We start from the raw sequence: 15,589 nt of genomic DNA on the forward strand, positions 1-15,589 counted from the left end.
CAACTAGACCACAGCACTGAGTGCCACATCCAGTCTTTTCTAAAACATCTCCAGGGACAGTGACTCCACCACCTTCCTGGGCAGCTCACTCCAATGCCCAATCACTCTCTGTGAAGAACTTCTTCCAACCTAAACCTCCCCTGGCCCAGCTTAAGTCTGTGTCCTCTTGTCCTGTCTCTGATTCCCTGGGAGAAGAAGCCAACCCCCACCTGGCTACAGCCTCCTTTCAGGTGGCTGTAGAGTGATAAGGTCTCCCCTGAGCCTCCTCCAGGCTAAACAACCCCAACTCCCTCAGCTGCCCCTCACAGGACTTGTGTTCCAGACCCTTCACCAGCCTATTGCCCTTCTCTGGATCCACTTCAACATCTCAACATCCTTTCTAAATTGTGGGAGCCCCAAGCTGGACACTGCACTCAATGTGTGGCCTCACCAGTGCTGAGTGCAGGAAAGGAATCACATCCCTAATCCTGCTGGCCACACTGTTTCTGATCCAACCCAGGATGCCACTGACCTTCTTGGCCACCTGGGCACACATTGGCTCGTGTTCAGCCTGCTGTCAATGAGATAATGTGCACTGAAATAGTCTTGTGAGTGAGTTAAGTACAAAATATTCCCCTGAGATAAGACACTGGACAAATAAGCTTGTAGGATCTGACTTAGAAAGGCACAGGATGGTATGTATTGCAGTTTTTGTGGGGTACCCACTTAAAATACACTTCACAAAAGGAAACTTGTGAATTCAGGTGGAGACATCTCATGTAACTGGGAGGAAATGAGTGGGAGAAGAGTGGGTCTGGCTCCGCTTGCTCCAGAACAACCAAGAGCCTCGTGGATTTTTCTCTTTCAGGTGTCACAGATACAGAACACCTTACAGACATGAAACACGGGATGGATGACCGTGAGGAACACAGATTCAGGTAATTGAAATTTCTTGTGCATCATGACTGATTAGGGACTTAGATACCAAACACAAGTGCTGGCATCCTTTTGGGGCCACGCAGGTATTCCTTACGATAGCTAAATTCCAAGCTTCAAATGCCACCCCAAGTCAAGAATTGTAAGGCTCTGCACGAGTAGAGCCTGTGGTTAGGCAAGAGGCTTCCTGTTCAACCAAACTATGCCATAGTTGTTGACAACAAATATTTGGTATCTTTCTCTGATGTATTAATGGCTAGGAGGCTGATGAACTGTGTGTTTGATTTATTGCTGCACTTTGTATTTTTAGATTTCTGAGTTTTTTCCCCTCTCTCCCAGAGTTCCACAGGTTGCTCTTCCCATGTTAGTCAGAAAAAGCATACAGACAGACTTGTCAATTTAACAGTCAATGTGAGCAGTAATTCTAGCATGAGGAGCTTAATGTATTACAATAATTCATTTTAATAACATGTTTATTTGGTCATGACAACAACTATAAACATAAGTACCATTCAGCTCTTTGCTGATATATGAACTTACTAACATCAAATCTTTACCAGAATCACATATTCTTACAGGTGTCCCAGACACAACATTAACTTTATTAAGCAAAAGTTCACAAATAGAAAAAATGTCCTCTGTTTCACATTGCAGCGTTCCTTAAGCATGTACGTACAAGTCTGGAGTAACTTCTCCAAATCTATGTGTCATAAACTTCCTTAGCTGTTTTAACAACCATAGAGATGATTCTTTTTTGCCTGCAGCAAAGCCTTTTGTCCTTGAGCAATCTACAATTAGTATCACTCTCAGCAGACATGAAAGTTCATTTCTGAAATGAAAGTGGTGATGAAACACAATACAATATTATCTGCTCATAGCTTGCCTACACACTGTGCCTTCATTATAAATCTTTCAGTTGTAACACACTCTCCTAAGAACAATATATCTCCCTTATATCAGTTCTTTATCTGCATTACCTCTCTTTGAAGATCTTAAAATGGTTGGCCTGCAGCAATGGAGATATTACACTTAGGGTGGAGTGTGTTTACAGTTGCTTATTTTCCTTTTTAATATTTATACAGTATTTCTTAAGGTTGCTACAGTTCTTATCATGTACATTGACATATGTTTTCTGAAATGTTCACAGTGCAGTATTTTGTGGCCTAACCAAACTTTGTAAATGTCATTAAAAATAAACTTTTTTTAATATAAAAATAGAATATTTTATGTGTTTACACCGGCAAACCCAGTTCTATCCTATTCTAAACAAACTATACAGTAGTATGCACAGAATTCCACAGGAACAGAAATGACATGTGATGTTTGCCCTAAAGTTATAGTACTCTTCCCTAATGAATAGAAGTTTTATTTACTATCTCTTTTCAAAATTGTTTCTCTGGTCATAACTTAGCATTAAGAGTAGATAATTCACTGGGTTGTGTGATCCAAGAAGAGAGTAAAGAAGGAGGCCTAAACCCATTTCTTTAGGTTGTGGGGGGCCAAAACTTTAGAGAAGCCCAGATAAATGACATCTGTACACCTCCCCTTGTCCACTGTTGTAGTCACTCCATCATAGAAGGGCCACTAGGTTGGCCAGGCAGGATTTGCCCTTGGAGAAGCTGTGCTGGTGTCTTGAATCCTAGTGAAGGATCGCCCTGTCCTTCCTGTGCCTTCCAGAAGGATCTGTTCCATGACCTTCCCAGGCACAGAGGTGAGGCTGACATGTTGGTAGTTCCCAGGGTTGTTCTTTGTTCTCTTCTTAAAGATAGGTACACTGTTCCCCTTTTTCCAGTCACCTGGGACTTTCCCTGACTGCTGTGACTTTTTGAATATCATTGAGAGCAGCTTGGCAACTGCATCAGCCAGTTCCTTCAGGACACTGGGATACATTTCATCAGGTCCCATAGACTTGTGCACATTCAGGTTCCCTGGGTGGTCATGAACCTGGTCTTTGCTCACAGTGGGACGGGCTTTGCTCTCCCGGTCCTCATCCTGCTGTCCATCCTTTCAAGAGGCGTGGGAAGAAATGTTGCCATTGAAGACTGAGGAAAGAAAGTAAAGTACCTCAGACTTCTCTTTGTCCACCAGCACTATTTGACAGAAGGGAAACACCTTCTTTGGCCTAACTTGTCTGATTAATGTACCAGTAGAAGCCCATTCTGTTATTCTTTGCATCCCTTGCCGGGTTCACTTCCAGTTTTGTCTTGGCCTTCCTCATCCACTCCTTACTCAGTCATACTTTTCTATACTTATTTTACTGCACACCATTTCTTGATTTTGATTTCTGTTAAGACACCAAGAGGCTGGCTATCTTGGCTGCCTAGGTTCTTAGAAACCTTGTTGATGTATTTCAAAAATCCCAAGTTTTCCACATGTGGGATGAAAATACATTTTAAACTCTTGTAATTCTCATTGCATTTCTTGGCCTTTTGTGTGAAAACCATTTCTGCACTGCTCGTTATCCTAAAATACATGCACAGTAACAGTCCTTCCAGCCATACTGATTGATATTCTACTTTCATGGCATTTGTTCTTGGGTCTGAGCACACATTAATGACAGTTTGTGGGAATTAACTCTGTATGGTAGCACACCACATTTTCATTTGGTAAATTGATGGCATTCTCCAAATACTTGGAAATTACTGTGATGGTTTATGGAATCCTGTATCCTTAAACAATACAATATTGTGTCCTTGTACTAGTGCAACTTGGGCAACAACATAAACATGTGCAACAGTGTTCTCACAAAGACTGGGTAGTAAAAACTAGTGGACAAAATGTTTTGCCTTTTGTTCATACAACTAAGAATGGATTTTCCTTAATTTCAGACATATCCGTCATGTGTCAACATCCACATCTGTGTTGTCTTGTGATGACAGAAGAGAAGGATAGGGAGCAATGCACTTGACATTGACATAAGTAGCGTTGACATGAACATAGTGTTCCCCAATAAAAGTGGAGAAGATTGTTGATATTTTTGAAACAAGTTCAGAAAATGCTGGACGCATCTCAGGTTTTGGATGCCAGCACTTCAGCATGACTTCATACCTGCCATTCAAACAGAAGAACCGTTCAATTATGAAATCACATAAAAAGAAAAAAAACCCAACTCTCTCTTTCCTCCCAGAGCCTCAGTTACTATAGTACCAGAATCATCAGCATTTGCAGAAGCCTTTGCAAACTATTTACTTACAGTGGATCCGGGCAGTATTCAGGTTGCAGCAGCCTTCTTCCTTGTAGTAAGTAAACAGTTATATCAAAAGAATTTACATCAGGGTAAGGTGGTGCCCCTCGTGTCATAAGTTCCCATAACAATACACCAAAGGACCACTAAGAAAACAAAGAAATAAATAAAAAGTTAAAGGGTTGGAGGGCTTTACATTCCTGTTTTAGAAGACAGTTTGACAGATTTAAGCATTCAACTGCATGGATTTTCCCTTTGAAAAGTTGTTACTGCATTCAGCTTTCTTTTAAGTGGGCTAATAAATGCTGTAGGGACTTGAGGAGCCACTTAAATAAGAGCCAGAGAATCTCAACTAAGTAAATGAAAGAAAATAAAAGCCTATAGGCCTGCTACTTTGCTGGTATAAATTGGCAGACTTCTTTTGAGGTTAATGGAGTGCTGCCAGTTTACATGAACTGATGATCTGACTAATTCTGTGTAAATATGTGCTGAAGACAATATACATGGTGAAAATTCTCTGCATCATAGGTCAATCTGAATCTGGACTGAACAGAGAGCTAAAATACAAAGCAATACAGCCAACTGACTTCATTATAAAATTTTTTCTTCATAAATGGTCAGGTAATACTTGAGATTGCTGTAGGCAGCCAGTAAGTATTTATAAAGCAAATAAAGTATTTTGGAGAACTATTAACTTTTACAAGTCTCCAAGTTAACCTGTTCTGTCAAGCTTTCCAGAACCCCTCTATAGCAGGGTTCTTGGCTTCTTGGAATGTTCTTAGTTTCCCTTGAACAGGGTTAAACTTCTAAATCTTTCCTGAGCAGTAAGATATAATCAGGTCAACAACTTCTTGCTTAGTGATTGGGACAAATACACTTTCTGGATGTAGAAAGACTCCTTTATTCTTATGTGAACAAAAGCTAGATTCAAGTATCAGTTTTCATTTGGAGCTGTTCCATTAATTAAATACTAGAAAGATGCCTCAGGCAACATAAAAGAAATAAATGATACAAATATGTTTGTACATTACCACATCTGACTTTGTTGTGAACTTCTGAGTTTGTAAACTTTCTAAAGCCATCCATTTCACTGGCAGTTTAGCTCCTGTTTTATTGTGCACACTGTAGTATTCTTTATCATAGACATCTCTAGCAAGACCAAAATCAGCAACCTTGACAGTGAATTTTTCATCCAACCTAGAGAAATGACAAAAGGTATTATTTGCAACTGAGTGGGCAAGATTTACCATGTTGGTGGATTATAATGACTGACTGGCATTTTTGAGACTGTGACTTTGGATGGCAATACTTTATTTGGCATCTATGAATTAATATAACACTGAAACAAAAGCGCAGCAAAGTATATTTGACACCCATTTAACAAAGTGAACGAACTCAGGAAATTACTGATATTGTTTTGATAATACAATTTGAATTACACTTATTTTAAAACAATTGCTATGGATAAAAATATTTTTGCTAATAGCCTATACATCCTGATTGAGTTCTACATAATTTCTTCCACAGCTGTTTTTCCTTCTGTATCCTTAAAACCTGTTCATTTTTATTTCCAAGTTAATGCATCACCTTTCCTACTTGCTCTTAGTTTTGATAAAGAGGGATCCATCATTGTCTCAGTGACTGCCTTTATGTAATACTGTAGTCGTGTACAAAGGATGAGTTTGGTGTCTGTTCTGGGGGAAAATTATGGCATAACAAAAGTTCTGTTGGGATTACAACTTCAGCCATACCAGAAGACCTCCTTAGCTTTGCTCCTCCTAAGCTTGGTATTTGTCCTGATAAGAGGTATCATTGTTACAAACAGACATAGTGTGGGTGTGGGCATTTTCAAGCCTATCCTTCTTTACATGTGCAGACCTAGTCACAGCAAGCACTTCCTTTTGGGCTTTACAGCATCACACAGTCACAGAATTGGTGTGGTTGGAAGGGGCCCCTGAAGATCATTTAGTTCACCACTATCTCCCCTGCTCAAAGCAGGGTCTGCTACTTCAGGTTGCTCAGAACCATGACCAGGTGGGTTTTGAATATTTGAAAGGATAAGGACTCCACTACCTCTCTGGCAACCTGGGCCAGTCATCCATACAATAAAAGCGTTACTATGTTTAAATGCAATTTTCTCTATTTCATTTTGTGCCCACTGCCTCTTGGCCTGTCCTTGGGCACCACTTAGAAGAATTTGGCTTCCTCTTCTTTAATCCACCATATCAGTTATACATATGGATAAGATCCCCTTGAACTTTCTCTAGGCTAAATGATCCTGTCTCTCTCAGTGTCTACACATGACATTTCCCTGTCTTGAATTTATGAGGTTTCTGTCTGGACAACTCTGGCAACTCTGGTCTGTTGAAGTCAGTGCATGGGACAGAACCATCTGCTGTATTTACTGATGTTGTAAGTTAATCTGATGAAGGGAGTAGGAGGGAACTTTGATGGGTCAGCAGGAAATGTCCTGTTTATGCCATAGCAGACTCCTGCACCTCTTCCAGGATAGTGGAATAGAGTTAAGAGTCCCTGAGGACTGTATTTGCTTGCTGGCTTTCTTTCTGATAGACATCACCAGTATAGCAGGGCCTGTACGGAGAGTTGGATTGCACATGGCCACTGGGCAAAGTGGGTCTTATGGCAGCAGCTCTCCAGGCTCTGAAGTGCTGATTCCTATAGAAGTACAAAAGCAGTCTTTCAGTGGTCATGTGAAACACCCTGAGAGCTGTTCCTTCCTCACCCAAGGAAGAGACAGGAGGCCAAAGGAAATGTCCTGTTGCCACCAGTTAGACTTTGATTAGATAAACTAGCTCTTTTGTTCAGTAACCCAATGCATTTCTTCTTAGGAAATCTGAAAATCTGCTCGTGGCTTTTTTCATCCCTTAAAAAAACCAATACCTGCAATAAAATGTTCTTTTTCAGAGGCTGTTCAGCTGCACAGGTGTGCACACTTGAAAAAAGAATAAGACATCTGATGTCACAGGTTAATGACCTTTTTGCAGCCAGAGTTCCAGTTTATGATGTGCTAAAAATAAACTTTAATGTTTAAGGCTGTGCCTCATTAATTCACAACATCAGTGATAAATCAGCATAATCATATTGGCAACTCCTGTATCAGTTTGTCTTTGTGGGAACCGAACTGTCTGGCTTCCCAGACACTAGTAATATTCTTTGAATGTTAATTTGTGTGCCTAGTTGAGCCAAAGTAAGCTCATACTCATGTAATGAAAGACTATTGTCAAGAGGTCTCACTGGTGTTTCTTTGTGTTCCTGTTTTTCTCACAAAGTTCCCCTGTGTTCCTCTCCCTTCTGGTTAGGTGTGGCAGCAGAGACATGCTGCTTTTGAAGAGGCTGGGTGGAAGCACAGCAAGTTGAGGCAACAGCAGTTTAACTTCCCTTAGGAGATGCCTTTTAAACTCTAACCAATGATTTTGAGAGGCTACACTCACCTCAGCTTTCTTATTTCTCACACTCAAAAAAATCTTATGTGTAAGAAATGAGCCCTTAGCAAGATGAGTAGCTCATCAGTATGCAAGACAAACATCAGTATAATTGTAGAGCAATGAAAAAACCACCATCTTTTTACTAAAAAATAGCAGAATCCTGGAAACTTCAGTTTATCTCATCTCATCTCACTGTTTTACACAGAACAGTGTGGTAATGTGGCTGGAAGTAGATGTTTGTACTTACATACAGTTTCTTGCTGCCAAATCTCTATGGACAAACTTTTTACTTGCAAGGTATTTCATTCCTTTTGCAACCTGAAGGCCAAATCCAATTAAGTCTTTTACTGTTGGATTCTGTAAAATACAAACATTTATGATAAAATGAATGCAGACGCTTAAGGAGTGGACTGCTTTATGCTGTGACTCTTTAGGTTTTACACACCTCTCCTGCCATCAGAATGATCAAGAAAGGTTGGTGCTTGTGTGAAACTGGTTTAAGTTTAGGTCAGCTTATTATCCCCAGTGAGAAAACATGCTGTAATAAAACAAAAGAGCTGACCGTCTCCAGAAGAGTAGAGTTTGCAGCATAAGCAGCATAACCTGGCCTGACAAGTGCAACAGTATGCTGGAACTTCAGCATTACAGATGACACACAAAATTCACATTAGGACTTAGGGGTGATAGCATGTAACTCAGAAGAAGGTAGAAACTGTGAACTTGGAGCTCATCAGCTGGAGATGACCAAGAGAAGAGAAAGTCCTATTTGGGACAAAATAGGTGCATCAGTGTGATGTCATGAAAATGGCAAATGAGACCTTAGCAGTTACCAGAGGAAGATTTTTGGCAATGATTTTTAACTCTTTCTTCTTGACTACATGGTGAGATGATACTCAAAATGTTAAATATCAAAATAAATATAAACCTAAACCTGTAAATCTTTTATGGTAATCATATGACTTGTAATAGTAAGGATCCTACAGATTTTTGTGGTTTTGACATTGCTCCTTATAATTTTCTTCCGTGGAACAATCTGATTCAACTGTGGTCATTATTCTATTTATTTCAGGAAGGACTGTGGCACTATATACAGACAAGGAGCTTGCAGAATGAAAGAAGCTCAAATGGGAGCAGGTCCCAGCCTCAGAAAGTTCAACTCTTCCAAAAACTTGTTGAAATGCATTTTTTTAAATTGTACTGGCTATTGCTGATTGCAATAAAAGCAAGGACAAAATCCTATTGACTCAGAAGTCACTTTATATTGTCCTAACACTGTGAAATAGGTGAAATACTACATGTAAAGTGGGCTTACACTGCCTGAGGTAAGATCTGTGGTCTCCTACTTGAGAGAAAGCAGTGAGGCACATTTGAGGAATCTACAGTCTTTCAATGGAAATGGGGAAGATTGCTGATAAGAGAGCATGCATAGTTTGTATAACAGCTCCTGTTTTTCTTTTTTAAGATAAGAAGAAAAAATATTGATAATAAATGTAGCGTGACACTAGCTGGACATGGAGTTCCCTAACCTGGGAGTTGGAAGAGCAGATGCTGATGACTGGTACAGCTGTGCTGAAGTCAACAGAGGTGTGCCAGTTTAACCAGCAGATGATTGGGCCCATGGACATAGCTCTCATAAACACATTTGTTTATAAAGAGGCTTATGGATGGGAAATGAGAAATACTTATTGCTGATAATTTCTGGGAAACATTCTAGAGAGGAATTTGAGGGGGAGGGGAAGGAGTGGCACTGCTGTGGCTGGGCTCGATGCCAGACTAAGCAAGTGCTAAAGGTTAAGGTGTAGTAACAGCAGCAAGTTGCAGACGTAATGTAATTATGAGAGCTCGTAAGTGTTGGAGCAGGGCGTGGTCAGACTTGCATTACCGTTTATGCCTCACCAGGTACTTACGTGGGTCTCATTCCTAATGAAGTTTCGAAGATCTCCATGTTTCATGTATGGAAGAACAACTAATGGGGATCCTTCATTGGGCAAACAGATTCCCAGGAGTGACAGAACATTGGGATGAGTGAAATCTTTCATGATTATTCCTTCTTTCAGAAACTGAGCTACTTCTTCCAGGTCTGTAATCCCTGAGAAATCCAGTAATAAAAGGAGTTAATTAAAAGAAACAGAAACAAACTAGGGTTCATTTCTCTACAGCATGTCATTGCACAACAAAGTGATAATGAGAGACTACAAATATGCTCTCCACTTCCCACATTACAATGAGGTTATGTGCATTGGTTTTCCTACAATGACCAAATACAGCCTGTTGGTAATTTTAATTCTATTTCTCCATTTCTTATTTTGAATGATTTAAAATTGAATAACAACACTTGAGCAAAGTCCTTAATAAATGCTGTTATATTGTCTTCCTGTTTTTTCAGCAGCTTTGCCCACTCTTCAGCAATTTAACTTCTAAACCCAAATCTTCAGTACTCAGTAGAAAAAAAATGACACTACCTTTCCCTTATTTTCCAAAGTTTTTTCTTTGTAGAGGAAATACATGGACATTTCATTTGATGTAAAAAATATATGCCAATGTGTTGTGGCAATTTGGAGTAATTGGAATTGCTCCAAAGAGAAATCTGATTCAGCTGCAACTAAGAATCCTTGTTTGTGAATGTATGCTTCACTGGAATTTATTGGTTCACCCCAGTTATCTTTGGAATTAATAGTAACATCTCACTATTAAACATATAACTCACTATTCAGTGACTTCACAGCGCAATGAATTTTCCTGCTATCGTTATCCAGCAATGTCCCATGGTACACACAGCCAAAATGTCCTGAATAAAAAAAATGAGCAATATTGGCTTTAAGAAGTAAAATTAGCTTTCTGGTATTTTCCACTGGGTAGCAATTATACTGTAAGAAAGTGATCACACTCCATTTCTATCCAATTCCCAGCACTTGTAATATATACTTCCTAAGTAACATATTAAAATAAATGGAATCGGACCATTACATAAAACCACCATTCATAAAATCACCATTACATAAAACCACCACTACATAAAACCACCATTACATAAAATGAAAACTCTACTTGTGGCATAACTGGTATTTCTTGACCTAAATGGAGAGTATAAATAATGGCATGGCTGGCGCCACAAATATTTCATGTTCTTGTAATGACTAAGCACACGAAACCCATGTCAGCCCATTCCCATCATCTTCTCCTGTGACATGGGTGTCAAAGGAGGACACCTGGAAGGCACAGGGAGCAGTTAGGAGCTGACATGACCACTGGATTGGTGGTTCCCAGTGATCTGCAAGCCCATGCTAAGTGGTCCACTGGACTGTACAAACTTGATGCATCTGACGGAAAGGACAGCCACTCTGGGATTACAGTTTCTCAGGTCTTGCTATTCCATGGAAAATGTTGAATGTTTAAAGTGATGTGTTGGCTGTGGATGGTTTGGGAGTTGCTCTACTGATCACAGACTGATGACACCACTTGGCAGCTTTTTCTATGGCCTAGTTCCAAGTATAAAATATCACTAGAAGATGATGAACAAAATTTGCCTTGTTTCTCATGGTCTAAGCAGTGAAATGAACTGCCAGGGATAGAGAAATCCTGTGCTTTCCTGCCAAGCAAATGATGTTGTCTACCAAAACTTACTATGAGAAGTCAGGTTTACCAGTTTGGAAAAAAGTGAAGTTTGAGCTCCAGGTTTACACATTAATTTCTCCAAATCAAATTATGTACATGCTGTTGTGGCTTCCTTCACAGATGAACTATGTACTGGACACTTTTAAAACACAAATATTTGCAGTTAGAAAGCATATTTTTTTTTTCTTAAGTGTGAGCTCTACAGAGGACAAGACTATCTGAATAATTTTACTACATTCCAGTCATAAGCTCTGGTCAGACCTCAGTTGGCTTTGTTTTGACTTGACATAAAATTAATCCAAAGTTTGTTTTATAAAAGCAAATAAAATCCCATCAGAGCACAGATTGCTTGGAGCCTGGGCAGAAATCCTAAAGCTTGGATTGGGTGTGTCTAAAATATTTTTGGGTTTGGCCCATTTCTGGTTAGAAGGGAGAAAATTTAAAACGTTTAATTATCTTGGTGTCATTCCAGATATTTTTCGACATTTAAAAAACTGGAAATTACTTGGAGTTTTCCAAAACAAAAAAGAAAAGAAAAAGGCCCACCCTTGCTTTGGGGATGATGAAGTGTAATACATAGAAGTGAAACACACTGACTGTTTGATTTGTGGCTCTTGTCCTGCAGAAGAGGCATTAAGAATATAATTGATAGGAAATTTTTTATCAGTATTCTGATACTCAACAAGAGACTTCTCATGCATGATCTGCAGAAATACTGAAATACAGTTTGTACTTTGGTTACTAATAGGTACTCAATCATACAGAGTTTAAAAATGTCCCTAACAGAAATACTGGCTTGGGCTGTGAAAGGTAAAGGCAACTTGCTTATGAAGATGTAGAGGAATAGGAGTAATGAGAGAAATTTAGAAAAATAGGGGATTTGCTAAATCAGGGACAAAACTAAGGGGAAGTGAATCAGGAGCTACATATTTCTGCAGCTGGCATGAGAGGAATGAGGTGATATGAAGAGCATTTGCTGGGAGGAAACAAGCAGCAAATTCCTCAGAGCTGGTGGAAACTTGAGTAGGGAAAAGGGATGTGGGCATTTCACCTGGGCCATGGGGACTTCTACTGTATATACTAATAACTGCAGGAGTCTCCTGTGTCATGTAGCAATCCTGACAGATAATAGGCTCTAAGTTTGAGGTCACTTGTGTTCCTGCCTCAGCATCCCCTGCCATTCCGGTGGGTGCCTTAGGTTTCACATAATATCCTGTGGCAGATTCACCCCAACACCACAGCTTCATGGATCAGAAGCCCTGGCTGAGCTTTCTGTAGCCTGGAAAAGGGTGAGAGTGAGGCAGCTGGAGGGGGACCAGCAAGTCCATGAGTTCTAAAGAGCCTCATTAGCTGGCAGACTCCTTCCTTGTGATGGCATCTTCTCCAACTGATTAGATGCACTGACTTCAAAGGAAAGCCCCTTCATTCCCCTCATGATTCAGTACACGGCATGCAATGCTATAAGAGCTAAAAAGCTTGAAAAAAATCTCTGTAGAGACACCTTATTCAGAATGGTTGATAACAAATGGGTGTGCAAAAAGAGGAGCAGTTTGCAGTGTAAGAATTGCAGTACTCACCTCTTCCTATTACTTCACTGAAGTGCACAATCAGACTGTCAGCACCAATAACCACGTGCTGCACTTCTTTGACCAGGTCAGGATTTAAGGCGCTGATGTCTATGTGGACATTACTTTGGAGAAGTGGACTGGCTAAATCTGAGTCTCCGCTAGACAGAATCGGGGAGAGGTCAGAGTGAGGATACTGGGCAGGTCTGCATGATCCATTCTGAGACATGCTTGGAAACTGATCTGCAAAATGAACAGAAACTGTTATAATCCTTTCAAACTTCTCCTTGAAAAATGAAGAGTTTCATTGCATTGGTAAGAAAGGTTTGACTTTATCAGTTTGGAAGTGGCTTGGCTTTACAGAAGTTCTCGTCACAAAGGGAAAATGAAAATATGCATTGGTAATCTGCCAACCTCCAGGAAAACCATGTCACTAGAAACTTATACTTGTCTCAGCTCTACTTTTATGAAAGTAAATGGAAAAAGTTCCACTTCTCTGATGGGATGGAATGAAGCCTTGTCACTTCTTGCCAAATAGAGGTTATAACATTTCTAGCAAATGGGAGTAACAAGATTAAAACAGAAAAATGACAGCAATATGGGAGGAGGAGGTAGTGAACAACTAAAAAAATGAAGTTTTTTTATTATTGTCATGTTCTAATTTGGTAGGGAATCTTACACTTCACAAAGGCTTCCCAAGTGCTGGTGACTAGCTGTATTTATCCAATGGTAAATATTCAACCAGGGAAATGCCTAGAGGTGATTCATTTCCTGTAACTGCTGAAGATATTACAATTGGTGCTACTCATGAAAATAACATGAGCCACCTGATATAGCAGAAACTAAAATATTTCAGTAAATATAGGAGTATCTATTTGAGATTTTTTTTTTTATCAACAGCATGTTGTTCAGGTATTTAAAACTGGTTTTGTTTAAAATCTTTTTCCTAGCATTTTGTGTGACTGAATGAAATAACTGTTTAGTTTATACCAATTTCAGTTTGGAATGATTTCAGTGGAGTTGATGAGCTGAATTTAGTCCAGGGTCAAAAACAAAACCAAAAAAATTAGAGTAAATCTACCCACAGAAATTATCCGGTATCTTATTACAAAAAGTAAAGTAAATTGTACAGACATTCTTTATTTAATTCTGCATAAAACTTCTGAAATTTTTATAAAGTGTTTTTATCACTCTGGATGCTGAGAAATACTCTTTTATCTAGGAGCAAAAATACCAACTCTTACAACTTACAAATAAATTTATTTGTAATTAAATATTATTAAATATTAAATATCTATTTAATAAGCACAGTAAAATAATCTAGCCATGGCTGCAAAATAGTATTAACAGCTGCAAAATGTAAACCTTCATGTTTTCTAATGTTTCTTTTATTTCATCCTTTGATAATATTGACATGGACATTGCTACAGGAACATTAGATAAATGCACGCCCTTCTTGGATGCACTCTCCACTGTGCTTTGCCAGTACACAGTGGCTGCAGGACCACTGTGGATTTACCTTCCAGCAAGGATCTTTGCATAGTTTTGTCTCTTGTACCACTTTCACTTCTAACCAGTAGCACAGGCTTTTCTTTCCCTTTAGAAATTTTTCAATCAAAAAACGTCTGGTACAAGCTGGTGGCAGAAATTAAAGAATAATATGGGAAGCTGGGAACAGGCCTGTGTCTCAGATAGCTCTGTGACTGGGGCTTGCAAAGGTGGACTAAAGATTTGGAGTTATTTCTATTGCATTGTATACAGCAGAACCTGAAATAGTACAAGACTATGTCTATACCAAGACTAACAATTATCTGTGATATCACACACACACACACTATAATGTTGTAACTCCTAATAGATAAAGGCTCTTTAGTGGTAATCACAGAACATGGTCTCCACATGTGTTAAAGGAGCTTAGCATGGTATGATAAGTGTAGCAGACTGCTCTTCTGAAGAATATCCACTTTAAAATCATTTTATACAGCACAAAAATATATTTGGTGAAGGATTATTCTTCCCTGAGACTGGCATAACAGTGCACGTGGACCGCCATTCAATTTGTCACAATCTTCATATCCTTTTACCTTAATTTTTTAAATTAATGTTTCTGCATTATACAATATCCCATGTTTCAGGAGGGGCATTACTAGACAAAAGAATACCAGTTTAGAAAACTCCATGTCCCATGTCAGGCCAACAGAACTGCTTTATTATAACTGTAGGAAGTCACTGGGACACGCTAAACCTGCAGCCACTTGATGTTATTAAAATCTGCCTTTTCTGAGGGGATTTGTGCATGATGTGACGAATCTTGTGACAACACAGAATTACTATATACACTAGCTCCTAAGAACTTGTGGAGCATACTTATAGAGAGTTTTTGCTAATTGCATTTTATTTATTCCATCAACCTGAGTAAAAGTAAAAATCCTGTGCACTTTAATCTTGGGAAGCACCTGAGAAGCTCAGTTAAAATAGCAAACCTGTGAACACATGAGAGTCCTAAAATTGCAGACACAGACAAATCAGATGAGAAACTGAAATTAGGATACTGATCAAAATAGCTATCCTGTGAAGACATATGAAAATCAAGATGTTTAAAATATCCTCTATACTGATTCCTATTAGAGGCATACCTTCTAGAAAAGTTGATCTGTAGTCTACAGATTCGCTTGAAACCATTTCTGTTGTTGGACTTACACTCCTTGCACTCACCAGCCTGTCCAGGTGAGGAGTGTGCACTCTGCCATCATAACGAACTAGGTCGCTTCCCAAATCTGAAGGGGGAGGAGAAAGCAGTATTAGAAAACCCTCATGTTTTTGGTATGCCACTATTGATTTATCAATTTATTTAAATTTAGATG

At 39.2% G+C, this 15,589-nt stretch overlaps 1 protein-coding gene across 3 annotated transcripts in view; it reads right to left on the reverse strand.

Annotated features, from left to right (window-relative positions):
* Positions 1-3,457: 3,457 nt before the first annotated feature.
* MET (MET proto-oncogene, receptor tyrosine kinase) overlaps positions 3,458-15,589 on the reverse strand; it is an 86,956-nt gene continuing 74,824 nt past the window's right edge. For all 3 annotated transcript variants that reach the window (XM_068189913.1, XM_068189915.1, XM_068189914.1), the window contains exons 14-21: positions 15,362-15,502; positions 12,738-12,968; positions 10,253-10,333; positions 9,453-9,634; positions 7,793-7,902; positions 5,131-5,296; positions 4,109-4,245; positions 3,458-3,963 (exon numbers count right to left, since the gene is read on the reverse strand). In XM_068189913.1, the coding sequence (XP_068046014.1) occupies positions 3,753-3,963; positions 4,109-4,245; positions 5,131-5,296; positions 7,793-7,902; positions 9,453-9,634; positions 10,253-10,333; positions 12,738-12,968; positions 15,362-15,502 (1,259 nt within the window). In that variant the 3' untranslated portion in view covers positions 3,458-3,752. The remainder of the gene's footprint in view (positions 3,964-4,108; positions 4,246-5,130; positions 5,297-7,792; positions 7,903-9,452; positions 9,635-10,252; positions 10,334-12,737; positions 12,969-15,361; positions 15,503-15,589) is intronic.

The sequence above is a fragment of the Anomalospiza imberbis genome, chromosome 5 (assembly GCF_031753505.1).
Source record: "Anomalospiza imberbis isolate Cuckoo-Finch-1a 21T00152 chromosome 5, ASM3175350v1, whole genome shotgun sequence".
Taxonomy (NCBI): domain Eukaryota; kingdom Metazoa; phylum Chordata; class Aves; order Passeriformes; family Viduidae; genus Anomalospiza; species Anomalospiza imberbis.